This window comes from Pinus tabuliformis, chromosome Q (assembly GCF_031772625.1).
Source record: "Pinus tabuliformis cultivar Carrire ecotype Pingquan chromosome Q, CPIR1, whole genome shotgun sequence".
Classification (NCBI taxonomy): Eukaryota; Viridiplantae; Streptophyta; class Pinopsida; order Pinales; family Pinaceae; genus Pinus; species Pinus tabuliformis.
The window spans coordinates 1,349,319,028-1,349,339,844 of record NC_142296.1 but is presented as its reverse complement, the minus strand read 5'-3'; the positions used below and the strand labels follow the sequence as shown (position 1 = coordinate 1,349,339,844).

At 37.8% G+C, this 20,817-nt stretch overlaps 1 protein-coding gene across 4 annotated transcripts in view; it reads right to left on the bottom strand.

Moving 5' to 3' along the window:
* The window catches only part of LOC149224888 (uncharacterized), a 346,270-nt gene that overhangs the window by 255,939 nt on the left and 69,514 nt on the right, over positions 1-20,817 (bottom strand). For 3 of the 4 annotated variants that reach the window (XM_089386320.1, XM_089386317.1, XM_089386319.1), the window contains exon 2: positions 11,485-11,526. In XM_089386320.1, the coding sequence (XP_089242446.1) occupies positions 11,485-11,526 (42 nt within the window). Of the gene's footprint in view, positions 1-11,484; positions 11,538-20,817 lie in introns of all 4 variants that reach the window. The other variant, XM_089386318.1, reaches the window with a different exon arrangement.

The window sequence follows — 20,817 nt, the reverse complement described above, 5'->3', positions numbered from 1 at the left end:
TGTGCATGAGGGAGTGGGACCACACAACCAAAATCAGGGTTTCCCGTGAAGTACCATCCCTAAAGCCAAAAGGGTCAGTAAAAGAGATCCCACAGGACTAGAATCCACGGTTAACATCTAGAAAAGGTCTAGGGGACAAGAGCACAAACCTAGCCCATTCTTTCTGCCGAATCCCCCCATTTATCCATGCCCAAAAGTGTCCATGATAAGCAAACTACAATACTCAATTACCAAATGACAAGGCATACCTTTAGGTTCGGGAGGCCCACTTTCAAACATATGATCATGACAGATGGGTGAAGGACCACATGGCTGCCTCAAGTGGCAGAGAAATGGCACAACGAGCTAGTTGGTGGCTGCAAGGGGCTGTTGGCTACTGGTTGAGGACCATCTTGGAGAAAAAAAGATCTCTTAGGGATATCACCCACAAAATGGTGGGTAACATGGCCAAGAAGCGTGTTCAACTATGAAATTTTCTACTCTGTATCAGTTGAATTTTAATATGCTGGTTCAATACTTAGTTCAGTATCAGTGCAGCAGTTCAGTACTCAATTATGCACCTACACGAATGAATGAAAAAGTCAAAATTAAAAAATATATTTTTCTTTTTCCTAGCATGGTAAATTAGGTGCCACATGGGCCTAATATGCAAGTGCAAGCCTTGGAATATACCCAGCTCACACGTGTGGGGTCCTAGCACATGATTTAAGCTATAGCGAAGAATAGGTAACAGTTTTGAAACTGTCATGTTTTACCTCGATTTCTGTGCATATGGTGGTAAATCTCAAGGATCCAGAAAATGGGTTTTTGCAAAACATAGCAATTTACTTGGATCTAAAACTGTTTCCCAAAATTCAATACGGTTTCAAAGTTACAGTTGGTTCTTTGAAGCCGTTTTGTACAACATTTCTAAAAAACCCAGATTTGCAAAAGTATCTAAACAGCGAAATTCAGGCACGATTTCCGAGGGCATGGAATTGAAACAAGAAATTTCAAGAGTGGTTTTTGTTGATAATATGGCAAATTAGGCTCCATACAAAACAAATCTCCAAAATACATCATGGTCGAGGAGATATGGTTGATTCTTTAGCACCAATTGTATAAAATTACAAAAAAACCAGATTTCTGAGATTTTCCTCTAAAGTTGTAAATTCATTTTCTAAGTTTAGGGAATTGCATCTTATCTTTACTCATTGGTTTTTATGTATAAATAGAGCCTCATAGGACTGATAAAGGGGATCATGAGTTTGAAATTGAACAATTGTGAGGGAGAGAAATCATCATTTGGAATTCTTTGTAAACTGTATTTTTGTTGAAGGTTAATAAAAGTCAGAGTTGATGATTCATTGAGTTTCTAAAGCATTTAAGCTTCTGAGTTTTCAGCTACCTTGTTGGTGTTGGCAAGGGCCCACCGTCCCCAACATTGGTATGCTTCACTATATCATTTTAGTTTTATATTATAAGTTTTAGTTAATTGTAAGTAATGTTTTCAGATTTTTGGTACTTAGTTACCATGTATTAATTTAAAATCTTGTATATTGGCTTAAGATATATTGTTTATCTAGTTTCCTATTTTCGTATCATCATAAGTAACTTAGATTTTCATATAGGAATTCGACCATACTCTGTTTTAGCGTTTTTTGTACCTGTTAACGAAATCATTGATTCAATACCTGTTTCGGTACCTGCATCTGAGATAGTTTGAGATACATTGGATGATGTTAGTATATGTATGAGGTGAAGTAATGTGTGTATTGTGGATTTGCTAAAATTGTTTATTTGTGTGGTGCACCAACCTTTCTTCATTATTAGTTGCTTGATTCAATCTTACATGAGTAGTTTGCACTAAGGTTACATTACATTATAGAATTCTAAAATTCAATTTATTGTTGCATGACGTACATAAACAAAGTTAAGTTTGTTAATACGGGAACAAGTTAGACCCCATATTTCGTATTTCATGAGCCGACAAATGGGAAGTCATGACACTAATTCAATCTTCCAGCAATAGAATAGATGTCGGAGGATTTATTCTTTTGATTGATTCCTTTCCTTTTAAGCAATGTCTTTTATTCCTGAATGGTGTGAAAATTAGTCTAAAGTTAACTTAGGCTCTAATCCTACATTTTTTGTACTTGCATCTCTAAGTCTTACGATCCTGGATTCGATAATTAAATGTTCGATTTAATATCCATATAATTCCACCAACAGCTATCATATTAACACTCTAGATCATTCTCCCTAATCCTGGTCAATCTGACCTATGGAGAATGAATATCCTTGGTGTTGCAATTTCATCACTCCCTCTTGCTGAGAGAGACATGCTCAATCACTCCAAGCTTGTCCTCGAAGTATACAGACTTCATCTTGGGACAAAGGCTTTGTCAGCAATCTGCTTTACTATAGAATAGTACTAGAGCCATATTGCTTCCTTCTGTACCATGTCTCGATACTAGATCTCACTGTTCTTTGACTCGTCATCATGGTCGTCACCTGAACTTGATCAAACAATCCTGAAAGTAGTTTTTTAAGCCATACTGCTTCTCAACTCGACAACCAAGCTGCAATATACTCTACCTCTGCAATGCTGAGTGTGACAGATATCTACTTCCTGCTCATCCAAGAAATCATAACGGAGCCCAAACTGAAGTAATATCCTAATGACCCCTTTCTGTTTTCTGCCCTCTCTTCCCAATCTGAATTTGTGCATCCCTGCAGTTGTACTTCATTGTTTGATTCATATCTCAAATCACAATTGGTTGTGCCATAACCAATTGTACCATGTTGGTACTTTAACATATGATGAGCCACGTGTCTTGGCTCGACCATAAGTTGATCAGCTACTTTATGATTACCCTAACCGAGTGCTCTTTCTGAAATAGATTTTGTTGTGGCAATTCTGGCTGTTCCCTCTACCACTGCATTTTTCTAGTTAATGTAGCATATCAGCTATCTAGCTTGCCAATCTCAATGACAGTTCATCATCCCAAAAATCTCTAAGGGATATCAATAGTATGCTTCTTTTGATAATGCATCAAATCTAGGTCTTTCATCTCGAACTCAAAGGTTAAAACAAGGCTTGATTGCTCCCTTTGTCATTTGAGTCATGCTTCCGTTAGAAACAAATCATATAGGACCAACCTTGATCCATCACGTCTAAGGTACATTCTTCTATTTGCAATTAAGAGACTGCTTTATGACCCTCAAAATCTTGAGGTGATCCCATGTACACTTCTTCCTCAATTTCTTCATAGAGAGAAACAACCTCTACCTCCATGTAGTTCCATAACAAAAGCAACAATAATTCTAATAGAAGTGTACCTGGCAACTAGAGCAAATGTCTTTTTATGATCCTCTCCCGCTTTCTAGGAGAACCTTCTAGTCTCAAATCTTGCTTTGTACTTGCCATTTGTTGCACGCTAGACCTTGTAGATCTGTTTGGAAGACACCATTGACTTCCCCTTGGTACAATCAAGGTATAATTAAAACTTGTTGATTTGCTTGCTCACTCTGAGCTCGGTTCTCATTTAGTACAATATCTCTCAACACAAATCATTGATTCTGGGAGAGCTCTCTTGTCACAAGCGCTGCTTTGTTCTTCCACTACTTCTATCTACTACCAAATCCTTGGCAACCTTTACCATGTACCTGTAATCCTCACTAGGAAGCCATAGAAGAACAATTATAACCAAGCAAAAGATACAAACACAAGAGGCTAACTAATGGTAAAACAATAACAACAATAATAATCAAAGAAGAGAGATATAAGTTACTTCTCTTTTAGCCCCAAGGGATAGCTCAGTTGGTCGAGTTCCTGTTGCTAAGTGTCTCACCTATCGGGAGGTCACGGGGTCAAATCTCCTCGACGCCCTTGGGGTTAGGCCTTACTAGTTTGGCCGATGGGTAGATCCCTTTGGGTTGATCTACCTAGATTTTCTCGTGGATGTAGCGACCACTCAGTGTCTGTGAACCACCTTGAAAAAAAAAGTTACTTATCTTTTTGGGGATTATAAGGAAAATTCAGCTCCCTCTTGATCTTATCCTTCCCATCTTGTAAATTTATCAACTTCACCCTCATCATCAACATAATATCATTCCTTTGTTGCATGAGCTAGGTTTTTTTATTTCAACGGAAACATCGATCTAGGTCTAGCTCTAGGATTTTATTCACAATCCCTAGGGTCTTTTAATCCAAGTCTGCCTAGGGTTTACAAACCCTAGATTTTTCAATTTTTCATCTACACCTTTTGTAGGTCCAACAAATTTTAACATATGAAAATTTGTCCAAAAACCCTTAGAGTTCTCATGCTTTTCTCATCATACTTAGTTACTGCTTTTTATATCAATAGTACTTACTTAGTTACTGCTTTTTATATCAACAGTACTCACTGAGTATTGTAATTCTGCATTTTCATAGATATTGTAGCAATATCAATAACAAGGACAACTTTTGCTCTACATATGACTCGGCTTTCAAGACAACTTCTGACGAATGCTCTTGTCGTATTAAAATGCTTTATGAAGGCATTCCAATAGCATCAATCAGTAAACAATCTTCAAATGGTCCAGACTTCCTTTATGGATCAACAAGATAAGTATCATCATCGAAATGCCCAAACAACTCATGACACTAGAAACAAGTGTATCAAAGTACATTCTTCCTCAACAAGAAACCTCAAAAGGTTTGCTTCAGATTTAGCAGAGTTTATAGTCAAGCTTCTTCTTTTCCAAATAACTTCTTCAAAGAATGGCAACCATTTGACCTGATGGCTCAGGTAGCCCTATGTTCATTCCAATGTCCATTCTTAACTCCTTTTGGCTCAAAGAGAAACTTCCTCAGTTGATCAATGTGAGATGTATCCTTATATTTCTAAAGCTCTGCCAATATCATGTCTCAGCCAGTACAATCATGCTCACATCAAAGTAATGTAAGACATATCAAGGAAGTACAAACTTTGCAACTTTAGGGTAGCATTTTATTGAACTTGTATCAAAGGAGATGTCTTACACAGGTTACTGATCTCAACCCATATCATATTTTAGTAAACCAAATATACTTGGTCAATCTCTTTTAGCCGTCCAAATGGCTCACATGCTACAGAAAAGAGATGTATCTGTTGATTTTGGGTAGCATAGGATGTGCTCTAGCTCCGAAATATTGTGGAGGGGCTAGAACACATGAGATCTCCAAGACCCAGAAATCGTTTAGAGAAATTCCACCCAGTTTAGGAGTTATTAAAATAATTAATATTCTTAATGGGTTCCTAAGTCTAAACTTAGGAAAATAAAAATATTAATGGGTATTAATAAGAATATGGGTGAGAAACTTCTAAGTGACAAGGATCAAGTCTGTTTTAATCTTAGCCGTTGATTAGGGACTTAATCTCAGTCGTTGATTCATCAACAGGAAAAGTATAAGAGGAGGCTTGACGGTCAGTTGGAGATACACCAAGTGATCAGTCAATTCGATTTTTCTAGGACGAGGTTTGCTGAGAAAATCTAATAGGTGATCTGTGTTACAGTGAGAGGGGTAGTAGCAGAGAGTTGGATCAGAAGGGAGTTCTGAGCCAATGAGTACCAGGCAAAGAGGCAGAAGTAGCATTAGAGAGGCGGTGCAAAGGCCTACGCAGCCCAAGAAGGGGCTCATGCAGAGTTGACACAGGCCAAGAGGGTTCTTGCAGTGGCAGTGCGAAATAATCAGAAGGAAGTTCGAGATTTTGCTTGGAGTTCAATGTTCTGAGCCAGGAGGGCTGAAGTCGAAGCTCCTAAGAGCAAATTGATCCAACAGAGAAGTGACGCAGTCTCCCAGAGGCAAGACGCTGTCCCACACAAAGAAGATTGTGCTGGTATTTTCGCAGTGCTTGCCAGAGTCAACCATTCTGTGGATCAGTTGTGACTTAGAGAACGAGATAAACCCCCCTATGTATTTCATGTTGCCGATATTTCTTTGAAAGGTTAGCCGGTGTGAGAGGCAACCTGTTGTACTCAGATTCTGCTTGCTTAATAATACAAACCCTCTATATGCTACACCATTTTCCCGCATTGGGTTTTTCCGGGGACGTTTGTCCAAAAATAACGATGTCCCTTGTGTGGTTGTCTCATATCTATTTCAGTTTATGATTTGTATGTCAGTGTAGTCTGCAGCAGTGTTTTTCAACACTGTTTAAATATTTAAATAACATGTTGAATGTAAAAACAAGTAGGAAATGATAAGCCAATGATTGCAGTAGGATTTCTGATGTGTAGATTCAGAAATTTTCACAGTATCTAACATTTTCTTATAGTTGCACAATCACTGATGAAGATCAATGAAATTGATTTGCACATGTAGGTTAAGGGACACTTTATACATAATTGTCCTTATGGGTTTCTTCAAGGATAACTTCATATAATGCATATCTTTTGTAAGGCACCATTTCCAGAATATTGACACGGTCCTTTGATCTTATTAAGGAGCAGTTCACAATGCAGTTTAGTTTTTCATGATGCAATTGCACAAATGAATTTTATCCTTCAAGGCATAACTGAGATCAGCCTTACTTCATTGAACTAGAGATCAACAGCTCCAAAGAAAAATTTGGATACAAGTCTTAATACAGATTTTCAATCAGGCCTAAACTTGGTCCTCATTTGTCAAGTGATCATAATCAAAATACGATTTTAAATAAGAACTCTGAGAGCAATAATGCATACCTTGCAATGCAAGCAGATTTTAGTAGGCTTTTGAACTGAAGACACTTTGCTGGCTTTGTCACTAACTAAGGCATCTCGGGCTACTTTGGATCACCTCCTGAGAATAGGTCTTTGTATCTTTCATCTGAGGTCAGAACACCACTTGTTTAAAAACAATGTTGCCTCCTCGATCATTGTAATATTTGCTCCATACTCACATGATCCGGTCGCATAATACCATACTTAAGTTACATACTGGATTATATTCATCAAATCTGAGATATAAATGTCCCTTGGAGAATCTTCTATCAGCCCTTGTCCAGAACATGATTTCAAAGAGAACTAAGTAAACAAATGCACAAGGGACAACTTGATGGCCTTTTTGGAGATCTTCTTGCTATTGTCTTAAGGTTCCTGAGGTTCCTCGACCCACAGCAACAAACTCTGAGACATTCTTGGTCCTTTGAAACATGCTCTGAGGCCTTTTCGTCTCACTGCAATACACTGAGGCCTTTCAGCCTATCTTCAACATAACTTAAGGGCCTCGACCCTCGCAGATGCAACAAGTATACTTCAGCTTTTTCTCTCTTCTAGAATCAGACTTGATGAATTTCTTTTATCACATATTTATACTCCCATATTCTCAAAACTAGACTAGGATTTCTAGGGATAAAACAAACCCTAGAGGAACAATTTGAGTACTTTAAGGCTGTTCTCATACCCAAGCTTTGGTACCGTGTTGATTTTTCAAGGTTTTCTAGCTAATAATTAATTCTAATGTTTTTCACTTTAAATCCACTTGTATTTCACATTTATCATTAAGTAATTATACAAAACATCTTCAACAGTTGAACAAAAAAGACAGTACGATCATAAAGAGACAACCAATCAAGAGACACAAGAATTTAACCCTAGGAAAACCCACATGGGGGAAAATGTCAACAACCTTAGAGAAATTATTCAATTCAACAAGAGATACATCTAAAATACAAAGTCAGACTGACTAGTAACATAGCCCTGGTCACACCTGGTCAAAACTACCCTCTTTTCAAGTCAAACTGATGCCCAATGAGCTCAGCCTGGTCAGATCTTCTAGGGCGGAATTTCAGCCTCCTACTATGCCTAAGAATCTCGGCCCTGCTGCTCTATATGCCCACAAATTCTGCCTCAGATCATTGTCTCAGATTCATCTTTTACTCTGCCTTAGATTTGTCCTATGCTCTGCCTCAAATCCACCTTATGCTCTGCCTTAGATCTGCCCTTTTCTTTCTGCCTCAGGTGATCTGAATTGCTTGCTTGAGGAGGAGGATGAAACCTTTATATAGTCTTCTAGTGAACTGAATTGGTGTGACCATAGGAGCAAGCCTACATGACTTTTCGGAGGATCGACTTTATGTTTTGGATCCAAAAATTGAATATTAGAAATTCCAATTTCCTCTCTTTTGAAGCCAACATGAAGAACATGTCTTACATTGTTTATTACATATATTTTCAAGGGCTAAAATATTAATTATGTAGACCGACCATAGCTACAAAATTCAATATGTCTTTCCATCAAAAGATGTGAGATTTGTGAATCTATATTTAATTCACCTAAAGCCTTTTGGTGTATCCTTTTCTCTAAATAATTCATTCTCTCACCTAATCTAGATCCTCAACCCATATTCTCTCATACTACCTCCACTTATTATAGCCCTATGCAACCTCCATTGTACATCCCCTCTCCCCATCCCCTTGTCATATATTTTCCAATGTAGACATCATGAGAGGTGTCAAGATTATAAGCATCGACCAGGTTGTTAATGAGGAAGGCTTTGAGATCAAGTTCCTCAAATATTGTATTTACTCTCTTGACTTCCACATTGCTAAGTTATTTAATCATGTTGTTTCCCCTAGGTTCCCTATGTCATGGTCCCACAATATCATTCACCCCAATTTTCAAGAGCTATTTCAAATTTAAACAATTACAAGACCATCATTATAGGACAGACCTTCACCAAGTTATATACTACAATCCTCCCTTGTAGCGTTCAAATGAGTTACAGCGTGCCAGAGAATAGGTAGGTTTTTGCTCTACATACCAAATCACTGATCGCATTTTCACATTCAACATTATTAAGGAATCCCATCATCTACCTTAAAAAATCTCTTGATTTATGGACTTTTGAAGGCATTTGACTTGGTCCTAATGGAGGTTTTGAAGGTTGTGTGACATTAGCATTTAAAAGACCCTTCTGGTTGCTATTATAAGACTCTACAGGTCATTTCTTGGTCATCCTCACATAGCTCATGGCCTCTCACACTTCAACGGGATCAATTTAGGTTAAGAAGGGAAGCCCTCTCTTTCTCTCTATTTGGGATCTACATTGATGAGATGAAATTTTTCCTCGAGAAGCATATTCATGACAAGGATGGATGTTTTCAACACCACATCTTGATTCTTTGCTTCTAATTGTTGATGATATGATGCTTTTGTTCTCTTCACCCATGGGACTAAAAAGACAAATTTATGCCCTATCCAACTTTTGTGATCTTCAATAGTTGTTGGCTAACTTGAGTAAGACTAAGGTCATGATCTTCAACACATCGAAGCAAGCTCTATCCAACTACTACTTTCGCTTCTAAGGAAAGGAAAATGAGATCACCAAAACCATTACATATTTGGGCATTCAATTATCAAGGCCTCAGTTCATTTTAAGACATGATTTCCAGCCTCAACTCAACAAGGGACATGATTCCCTTGCCCCTTTTGGGAGACAATGCTTCCAAAGTCACTTTCAAGGTATCACATCCAAGATGCACCTCTTGGAAACAATCATTAAACCTATTTTCCTCTATGGTTCTAAGGTTAGGGGACCTAGCTTGCTTCAAGCTAACTAGGCTCAAATGGAGAGAGTGAAAGACCTTTCTTTATGATGCATCATTCATTGCAAACAAACAATCCCTCAATCCATTGCCTAGATGGAGTTTGAGGCCCATACTTTATGCCCCAAGGCCACCTGCAGAATTGTCTCTTTCCTTCACAAAGTCCAAACTCTTGGTTACTCTACTCTTAGTAAAGATGAATACCCCTACCTAGCTCTCTATTCTTCCAAAACTCTAGCTTCTACAAGCCCCTCTATGTACATTCATTGTTGGGTTTTGGAGGCCTTCACGTTATTCAGTCACTGACCATCACTCTTGAACGCCTCCCCCCTCTCAAATACTCTCTAGATGCTCTAGGTCAGCTCCTGCCATTTAAACATGCCTTGAACTAGGTAAAAACGAGGACATCTACAAACAATATATCCATGCCACTTACAATAAACTTCATAAGGATCTTGGTCCTAGGATGGCTTTGTACTCTAAGCACTACATGAAGTGTAAAGATGACTTTATTATCAAACCTACATATACACATAAACACAAGATGCATGGCCTCAAGATCCTCCTTGGACAAATTTCAGTTGGCAACAAGTGACAAGCAATGGTCCAGACCTCTTTTGACATTATATCAATGAGTTCTTGGACTTCCTCCTAACAACCCCCCACCTACCCATGGGTAGATCAATTTCCACAAGACTTTTGAGAAGCTCCCATCCCAAGCCCCATGACAGATATCACCAACCAGCAAACAGATCAGCTCTAGATGGGCCAAGAGCTAGGCTCCCTTTGTGCATAGTACTACTCTCCATGGTTTGTTGAGTAAATGGACATCAATTTGGAAATTGCTACCCACAACCTTGATTAATGGGAGTGATGGACCTCTCGATCTAAAGCTAGCCCCAAGATTTAACAACCAAGCCACCTCATCCTTGGGTACTCTCCAAATCACATTATCATACATTGTATCGGCCCCTTCACAATGATTGATGACTTGGTTGAGGATCCTCTTCTCCCCACTCTTTTGACCTCAACTTCTGGTTCTTGCACGCCATAACATATTCTTGTCATGACTTCACTTGTGCACTCATTTTGTACTTCTTTTAGCTATGCACTTCACTCTTTCTGTTGGTGATAGCATAGCAATAGCAGCTTTGCACTTCCATTATTTATATACATTGTAGGTACTTTTGAGTCCCATTGAACTACTGTTATGGTCATCCGTTGAACATTAATCAAATTATCTTATCTTATAGACACAAACTACATATATGAATTAGTACACAGCTTTTAACTTGGAAAAAAGAGCCCTCACAAACCTCCTGAACCTTCTTCTCAGACTTTTCAATCATGGATTCATGGCAAAGGTTTGTTTATATGGCCAGTTCTATCATCTATACAAGTAATTCTTATGAAAAAGAGCCCTTGAAAACCCCTCCTGAACTTACTATAAGACTTTTTAAATCATGGATTTATGAAGGTTTGTTTATATGGCCAGTTCTAACTTCTATCAAATATACAAGTAATTCTTGTGGAAATTTTAGTCACGGTTTTCACAATTGCCTTTTCCAACCTGTCTAAAACCTTTATTTCTTGCATACAATCTACAACGAATAACACAATTAGTTTCTTGAGTGTATTGTACACCTTGACAGTACACAGGATTACATATCTCTTTATGGAAGAAAACTAACATGAAACTACTAAAATGCAGTGATAATTGGTAAGGGGTCTGATTGCAAGTATGATTTCTTATACAGGACGATCTTTGATCTGAAATTTTTAAAAAATGAAAAATACATTGATTTAGTTTTGGGTTGTAAAATAAGAGAGGATTAGTAAGATAACAAAGACAAATACCTGGAATAGAACCACTCTAAAATGCAAAAACATTAATCAGTTTCAGGTTGTAAAAAAATCAGAAATATTACCATGATAACAAATAAATACCTGAGAATGGAACCACTCTAGAGTTCTGCGCGCCTGCCCCACCTGTAGCATCACTTCATATGAATTATATAATTAGCATACTTCATATTCAATAACTTGCCAAATCAAAGCAGACAAAGTACAAAACATATTCTCCGATATCTGAAGAACCTAAAGAAGCATCTGAACAAAAGGAGATATAATTATAAGAAGTTGAGAACCATACAGGAAGATTGTTTGCGGTAGCTCTGTGTCTCAGGATGATATAGGAAGTTCTAGACAGATACATTTCATCCATCAAGAGCTAAAAATGATGTATTTGAATTCTTGTCTAATTCTTTGAGACTAAAGCAATAGAAGACATGTATCCTTTGGTTTAAATGATTGATGACTATTTATTTTTAGGTCACTTTTTTAACAATAATAATAATTTAATTTAAGGTCACAGGTTAGCTAGATGCAAAATTCACATATGAGAGCCCCTCAACATAGCAATTTCACTGATTGTAATGACCCATCTACCAGTATAAACGAAATGTGAATTATTAACATGCAGATGATGCATGCATATGATAGCTACACATGCATGCGTCACCTACACTACACTAGTAGTCATATTAAATTATGAAGACATTCTAAGCATAGGATAAATAATGTAATTGTTGAAGATATTAAATAAATATCTAACTCGCAAAAATATATACTGGAATATGTATTTTAGTATGTGTCGTCATTATAATAAGTAACCATAGAACATTATCCAAAGGTTCTAAATTTATTTACTAAAGTTTAAGAGTTATATTGTTTTTTTTTTTTTTTTAAGCTGTGGTTCACGGTCACTGAGTGGCCGCTACATCCACGGAAAAATATCGGGGCAGATCCACCCGAAGGGATCTGCCCGTCGGCCAATCTTAACAGGCCTAACCCCGAGGGCATCGAAGAGATTTGACCCCGTGACCTCCCAAACTGGGAAAGTGCTTTAGCAACGGGAACTCGACCATTTGAGCTATCCCTTGGGACTGTAAGAGTTATATTGTTATAAAAGAAGTAACTCTATATTAAAGGTTAAACATTAAAAAGGTATAATATAATAAAATATCAAATAAATATTAATAGCAAAAGCACTACGTAAGTGATGAGTGCCAATATAAAACATGACTACCTCTTTAATTCACGGTAAGGAGACACGTAATAGACAGGGGGCACAGCCAAGGCAATGAAGGGTGAATGAGCGGTGGTTCTAAGAATTACCTCTTAAATTCATGGTAAGGAGCCAGGTAATATACATGGGGCACACAGCCAAGGCAGTGAAGGATGAATGAGCAGTGGTTCTAAGAAATAAAAGGAGAAGGGGGTAGAACTGAAAGATGCATCTTTGCTGCTTGGGAGCACAGTATTGAGAGGAGGAAAATTTGTAACAGAAGACAGTGAGGACTGAGCCTTAACTGTCCTTGAAGTTTTTGGGCACGAGGGAACAGATTGCATCAATTGAAAAGCATTATGGACTGAGTACCTAGGTTGTACCCAGTTTGGTTGAGAGGTTTTGGTCTTTTCATAGCGGGAGTGAAAACGGGAGTAATTCTGAGGCACCTTCAACCACAGTAAACTAGTTAAGTACTCAACAGCAAATTAATGAATTTTGATGTTATGAATTCTAGTTAATTTCTTAAAATAGGTTCCATATTTTGTTAAAGCTAAATATATGAGTAAATTTAGAGCCTTACACTGATTAGTCTACAGGCCCCCTCCAAATTTGAAACCATGACCTTATATAATGTTATTTTGTAAATCTTTAAAGATGATATAAGCAATAAATATTATCTCAAACTTCTTTGACTTTTTTAATGACATTTTCTTTTTCTTCAAGAGCTCACAACTATATGAATCAATTTGGTTGCCAATAATTTCAAAATTTCCCATGCCCTCATAAATGCAGAAGTAGGATTTTATTTCCTATTCTTTTAATATTTCAGTGGATCTTGTAGCAATGCCCAACACCAAATACCGCTCCAAGTTTTAATCTCCAAACCAGTAGTCTATGATTTCTCCCCATGATTCCAACAGTTCTCATGGTAGTTGGAAATTTCCAAAGATTTAACCAAACACTTCTAATCATTGTGATTTGCTTTAAGGGAGACATTTGTCTGGCACTTAGCAAAATTTTCTGGAACTGGACAACTCTGCCACCTACCCAAATATCCGCTTTCCATTTTATATCACCCTGGAACTAGGCCAATCAATTTTGTGGCAACTCCTCCCTACTCCAATCTCTTGAAAAAGTCACCATCTTAGGGGACAAATTGCCTTGGATTGTGGAATTTCATGCAACTTGCCAACTTATCAGAATTCAATTGCTATTTCTACCATGAAAAGAATGCAATGAATCTATATTCAACCAAGCTCTTACCCTACAAAGAGCTTTTCTTATTTTCACCTCTTTGATCTATACCAATATTTATATACACATCATTGTTCAACCGCAAAAGGTGGAGTTGTAAATGGCACCCCCACACAACTGTTGGAATATTGTTGATAAGTTCATTACAATAGGAGCAAGGAGCCCCCAAACACTTCTCCATCTCCCTCAAGTTGTTCCAGATAGTCACAGCACTCATACGAGGAGAACAAGGCACAGAGCAGGCCACACTATTTGTGACGAGTGAGAGCATCAAAGCAATTGCCCTCAGCCCCAACCATAGCCTTGGAATGACAAGTTCTAAAGACTCATACTCGATATCTCAACTTTCAAAGAACAGAAAGCTACCCAAGGAAGCTAACCAAGTTAATGAAAGTTTCTGATCCACTGCCCTGGATCCCAAGATGGCTAATGATGGTCGAGGGCCCAATCCCAACAACAAAGATGACCTCCTCTAGATGCAGGTCTCATCCCAACGATCACCGTTGAACTGATTTTTATGATTACTTGAGAAATTGTTTTTTGTGTCTTAAAGGCAAAACTATATGGATTTTATGGGTTTGTGCCAAGTTGCTTATAAGAATTGTTGCACTACTGTATGCCCAATCTAACTACTAACGAACAAAGTTCGTTATAGCAGGTTAAACATTCCATAAGACTTGGAATATGTAGATCTCCATTGAAGATACAAGAATATATATTAAAATGTATGAATGAGAATGATGTTACAAATGAGAGTGAGGGCCTGCTTATTACCCTAGGTAGGTGCCCCTTTATGAACAGTGATGTCCTTTAGGGACATACCTCTTCATTAACTAATTACTAATTAATCATTATTTATGATGTTTTATTATTATTTATATGTACATTATGTATATCTATATTTAATTCATAACACCCAAGTGGCAATTTTGATTGGAATTGTGCTTTTAGGTGACTTTAGCAGCTAGTAGGCCTTTAACCTAATCTTTTTTGAGCTTGTTGTCATTTTCTCACAACCCTAATTTTTGTAAATAAATGCCCCATATGCACATAATTGTTTATATTACTAAATAAAGGAGGCATTTTATACCCAAAATAAATGTAAATCAGATTACCCATACAAACCTTAGGATAGCCATAATATTGTTTAATTTTCTTATGCAATAAATTAAAATATTCAATGATCCTCCCTATTAAGTAGAAGTAGGAGATGTTTTTTGGACCTATTCTGAATACATGCCTTTTTTCCAGGTAAAAGAATTAGTAGAAGATTCCAATAAACTAGTTTTTCAATGCCTTTTTCACTAGATCCACGTGAGTCACATATCTAGCTATCCCAAACATATCCTATAGCACCTCCAAACAGGAAACAGATACAAAGCAAATCCGAAATGAGGATTCATGAAACCTAGTCTCAGTGAGACCAAATCCAATAAATTAGAACAAAGGACCACATGAAGAGCAGTAGATATGATATATCCCAAAGTATAAATATTGATTTAGAATGTCTGTCAACTCACAATGCCTGAACTTAAATATATTTACAAAAGGCAACCTTCAATTAGGAAAAAATTAGTTCATCATCAAATTATTGAAGCCTAACTCACAAAACTGTTAGTCTAATTTGCCAACATGTAAATTCGATAGAAATTCACAATAGATTCAATGTAATATTCAACCTACATCCATGTACTAGATTGTTCAAATCATTTGTAAACTCATCAGAAATTCATAATAGCTTCTATTCTTGGTTGTAAATGCCATCATAGATATCCCATCAGGGGTCTTGCCAACACAGGTCCTACCATCATGCAAGCAAAGTGAGAGATATAAGGGAGTAGAGGCAAAGTTGGCACATGATTGGCATAACTCCGTTTCTCAAAATCACCATTGCATGATAAAGTACCATGTATCTCGCTAGCCATTTTGGAGGTGGCCAAACCACCCAAGGAAAAGAATGATGATGGATGGGGCCCATTTGCTATTGATGAACCACCATAAGCAGTTGATTGGTCCAAGCCCAAAGATGGTGATTTCCTGTAGCTTCAAATGCTTTTGCCTAGTTGCTGTTGTTTATGCTCTCTGCCATAAATGTTTCAAGCTTAGGTGACTGTTGTCATAATGTTCTCAGACTGAATAACTCAAATAGAATTTATTTAACAGCTGAAAATTATATTTCTGAACATCGCATCAATCACACAAACAGCTGAAAAAAGAACAGCAGAAAAAATAAAACACATACACAGAGATTCCTAACTTCAAATCAGCTTTTCATTCCTTTGATCAAAGCTTACAAGGTGACCTCTGTAGGCTTCTTTGAACCAGCAGCTGTATGGTCAATGAATCATCTTAGATAGTACCGTATGACCTGTGAAAAGAGGGTACAGCTACAGCAGTACAGCCAGCTCTATTTCTGCCTTTACAGGACAGCAAATCACTCTTCCTCCCTCTCAAATCACTTAAGCACACTCCAGCAATACACTGTATGGAGATTTGAAAGTGCACGGCTAGATCTGACAATGTATGGCCTGTGCATGAAGAAAAGACAGCTACAGAGGTGGTATGGACTGTACAGCCTGCTGTACTTGCTGGTCTCTTCAGCAAATTTGCTCTTACTCTTCCAAAATGCATTCTTCCTTCCCCTGGCTCTCTTGCTCTCTTCTCATGTGTGTGAGATGTCTCCTATATTGTCGTATTTATGCTTTGAGAGAGGATAACTAATCTCCTCAATCCTGCCTGCCATCTATCTCAATCATGAGATCTATGGCTAAGATTAAATCCTAATATAAGTAACTAATGTTCTAGAACATTTCATTTAGATTCCTAACACTAGTTGACTTCCAAACATTATACTTTCACTTTTTCTGCTATTTTTCAAGTGAAATTACAAGATAGAAGTAGTGATCACCTTTCCAAGGTGGTCACCTAAGGAATGTCTCAAACCACTTCCTCCACATTCACATTGAACCTGTGCAAGAAGTTCCTACTTGAGTTACATTTCTCAACACTCCCTCTGAACTTGTGCAGGAAATTCTTGCATGGTTACATTTCTCAACACTCCCTCTTAGCAAGAAAGGAATTCTACACCAATCCAACTCTGTATCTGAATGCTTCAAACTTCACTTTTGCTAAGGGCTTCATGAAAATATCAACTACCTATTGATCTGTGGGAATATACTGGAGCTTCATTGCTCCCTTCTAATCCCATCTCATATAAAGTGATAAATGATCTCTCTGGGCTTGGATTCATCATGAAACACTGGATCCTTATAGAGTTTGATATACAACTCTAATTTCATAGTCAATAACTCTGGGATCCAACCCTTCAGCAAATAATCTTGCAAGTAACTTGGAAAGCCAAATGGCCTCGCAACAAACAATATTTTATACCATGTATTTTGCCTCCACTAAGCTAAGTGCCATAGAAGTCTACTTCATATTGCACCAAGATATCATTGTTAATCCCAAGTTAAACCAACACCCTGAGGTGCTCTTCATGTCTATTGCACCGCCTGCCCAATCTATGTCTGAATACCCCTACAACTTCACTTCACCATCTCCAAGATATCTCAAACCATACTCCTCTATGCCCCTCAAATATTTGAGCACATGTTTTGTAGCTACCCTATATTCTTGCCTCAATTCCACAATGAACTGACTCAAAGTGTTCATTGTAAAACATATTTTCAATCTAGTGTTGATCAAAAGCATCCAAAAACCTATCACTTGCCAATACAACATGGGATCCATCCATTCTTAATATGAAGCTATCACCTTCTTCAAATTAGTGATCATGGGTGTGGTCTATTACCACAGATCTAGCAGGCCTAATGCAAAGCCTCACTAGGCAACCTAGGTCTAATGGCAACAAAAATATCAGCCACCACTGTCACCTCAGTGGCCTCTCTCCAGCTATTTAGTGGTGGATGTTATCCCTTCATAGAGGCTTCCCTAAAGAAATCACTAAGCAAGATTTCAACAAACAAGGGCTCAAGGGTGTTGTAAGCTCTAATGGCTAGGAAGGAACGTACTAGCAACGCCTTCATGGTCGTGATAAGAGATACAAGAAACCAAGTACTCTTTCCACCAAACCCAATGAAATAGAAGAGGGTGGTCTACAAACTATTTTATGAGCTGGTCGCATAACATTTGGAGCTGGTTTCTTAACAAACTAGGTTTCATATGATATGCTAGTTTACAACATGCAAAAGCATTTAGCAGCCAAGAAATAGCCTCTACAAAGTATCAAAGGCTATCAAGGGGTATGGTGAAGAATCTAGGGCATTTCAATATAGTAGGATTCTTCTAGACTTGATAACAAATTGTGAAGCACTTTTCTATTTGCTTATTAGCTTTGATCTTCTTCTCTTATTATTAGTGTATGTGTGTTTACTTCATTAAACTGCTACCAAAACACAAGAAACAAGAACACAAGATATTGGCTCTCTGCCAAGGCAAAAACTCTCTTAGAGAGGAAAACCCTTTCGTAAATTTCTCTTATTGAAGCTTCTATTAATCAATGCCAAACCCTAGACCCTTGACAAGAATATCCTCCAAGCACAGGTCAAGTCTTTGTCCTTTTTCTTTCGGCACTTCATCCTCCTCCTTCCGGCACTTCGTCCCCCTTCTTCCGGCACTTCGTCCTTCTTCTTCTGGCACTTCGTTCTTCAATTGATACTAGTTCTGGATATGCTAGCTCTAGAAGAGATATTCCTCTTTTATCCTTAGTGGACTCTTTTACATATGAGGAGTCCTTTATCTCTTACTCAACCAAGCTCTTTCTTGAGATATAGTTGCAGGTCTGATATGACAGCAATGTATCACTGTTTCTTCGCATGTGTGAGGGGATTCCTTCAAAAACCTTATGTGTAAGTCCTCTTTCCTTCTTCGCTTGAGTGAGCTTCTTCTTCGTTTGAGTGAGAGGCCTTATAGGCCTACTTTTCTAGCCCAAACAATGAGATAAGTATGACTGTGGTGGAGGGCTGCTATGACAGCCGAGAGACCCTCTATTCTTTCGCACGTGTGACAGTAGTTGACCTTAGTACAGTCCTTTAAGGCTCGATGTTCTTCCTTCCTTCTTCGTTGCACTAGAGGCTCCTTTCTTCGTTCCTTTCTCACCTTTAACTTATTCCTTTTCTTCGTTGATTTTAGAGGTATTGATTGCTTGACGTTGGAGGAGTGGACAGCCTCTATATATAGAGGTTTGTCCCTCCTTTAGGCCGACTAGGAGACTTTAGGACGACTTGACTTTTCCACTTCGGATTTGCTTCTTTGGTGATGTCGTTGCTTGGGAGGACTTGTGACTTTGCTTGGAGGTATTATTTTGACTCTTATACAAATATATACATGGTGTAACATGCCCTTAAGGGTCTTCAACATTTCTTTTGACTCTTTGACTTACCTATAGCACTTTGACATGTGTTAGACCTATTTCAATGAGCAAGAAACTCATTAATATAAATAATAACAATAATATTTCTTTTCTTTTATAAATACAAATATCAAAATTACATTTAGGAAGACCGAACCTAGTTACACTTTCTTCAACAGGGTAAGCTAGGGAAAGGGAAACCTTCAGAGTGTTTAATAGTTTAACTTGCATAAAACAGCAAAATAAGCTTCACGCCAATCCTAATTTGGGGATAAGAATGCAACAAATGCTAGATTTTTCCTTTTCAATTTATTAAATGCAATTTATATCAATAGAATAATGAAATATAGATGCAAAATTATCATAACATGCAAATTTAAAACCAAATGCTAATCCTAGCTACCAAGAAATCAGAAAATGAAGTAGAAATTTAATATGATCACCACAACTAGACCAGTGCCTTCTCTCAACTGGGAAGTGGAGTCAATTAGGGCAAGATTTATGATAGAGGGTCGTGGATGAAGAGGGTGGAAGGCTGAATTTTTTGCCCTCAGAAACCCTAACAACTTCTCTATATGGGAGATTTAAGGTGAAAGTATGCATGAACCAAGTTGTTTTGATGGATTCTTGCAAGACAAATTTTACATACCCTAAAGAATTAAGATTTCAAGAAAAATAGTGCACCTTTTAATATGGCACAAATAGAGCATGCAAAATGGAAGATAATAGCAATAAACTTACACAATTCCAACCAAAATCTTTTTCATCAATCCCAAACAAGTCTCTCCATGCAAAAATATCCCTCCCAAGACAATTATCTCCATTAAATGTCCATCGCATCCAAGAGAAAAGCACAAGAGAGCTAGCGTGCACTTCTTAAGAGAGAGAGAGAGAGAGAAGCGAATGAATGTGTGATGATACAAAATGAGAGTGACTTCCCTCTATTTATATGAGGGCAACCAAGTCACTTTTCATAGTTTTCCACATGAAAAAGGCCTAAAAGTTTGCTTGAGCATTCAACTAGGCCCAAAGGTCACAAGTCAACCTTAAAATAGCTTTAAAACATAATAAATACATCAAAACTTCCACATGTGTGGAAATAGATGCTCTCCTCACATCATCCTTCTAGAAAGCACTACCATCAAGCAAGTGATAAAGTGGTCCATGGGTGCTTCTCACTCCAAAGTACTCATCAAAGTGCATTGACAAACGTCCATGTAACATCTCCTCTGCCATGACATCAACATCAAGGAGGTTTACATCATAGTTTTCAAAATCGGCTGGTCTGAACCGGAAACCGATCAAACCAGTCGGTTCATTAGCCCTGACCATCAAACCGGTTGAAAAACCAAGTTTTTTGGTCTGACAGCCATAAACCAGTCGGTTTATGAAGGAACCGACCAGTTTTCCCATAAACCAGCCTGTTTATTGCCAAGCCAGCTATAGACCCCACAGAATGCAGTTTTGTGCGTTTTGATGCCGTTTTGAGGGAAATTTGAGGTTGTTTCCCTCCAAAAACAACCCCTCAAAGAAAAGCATGCCTCCCCTCTCATTTTCCTTGCACATATCAACCCTAGCAACACTA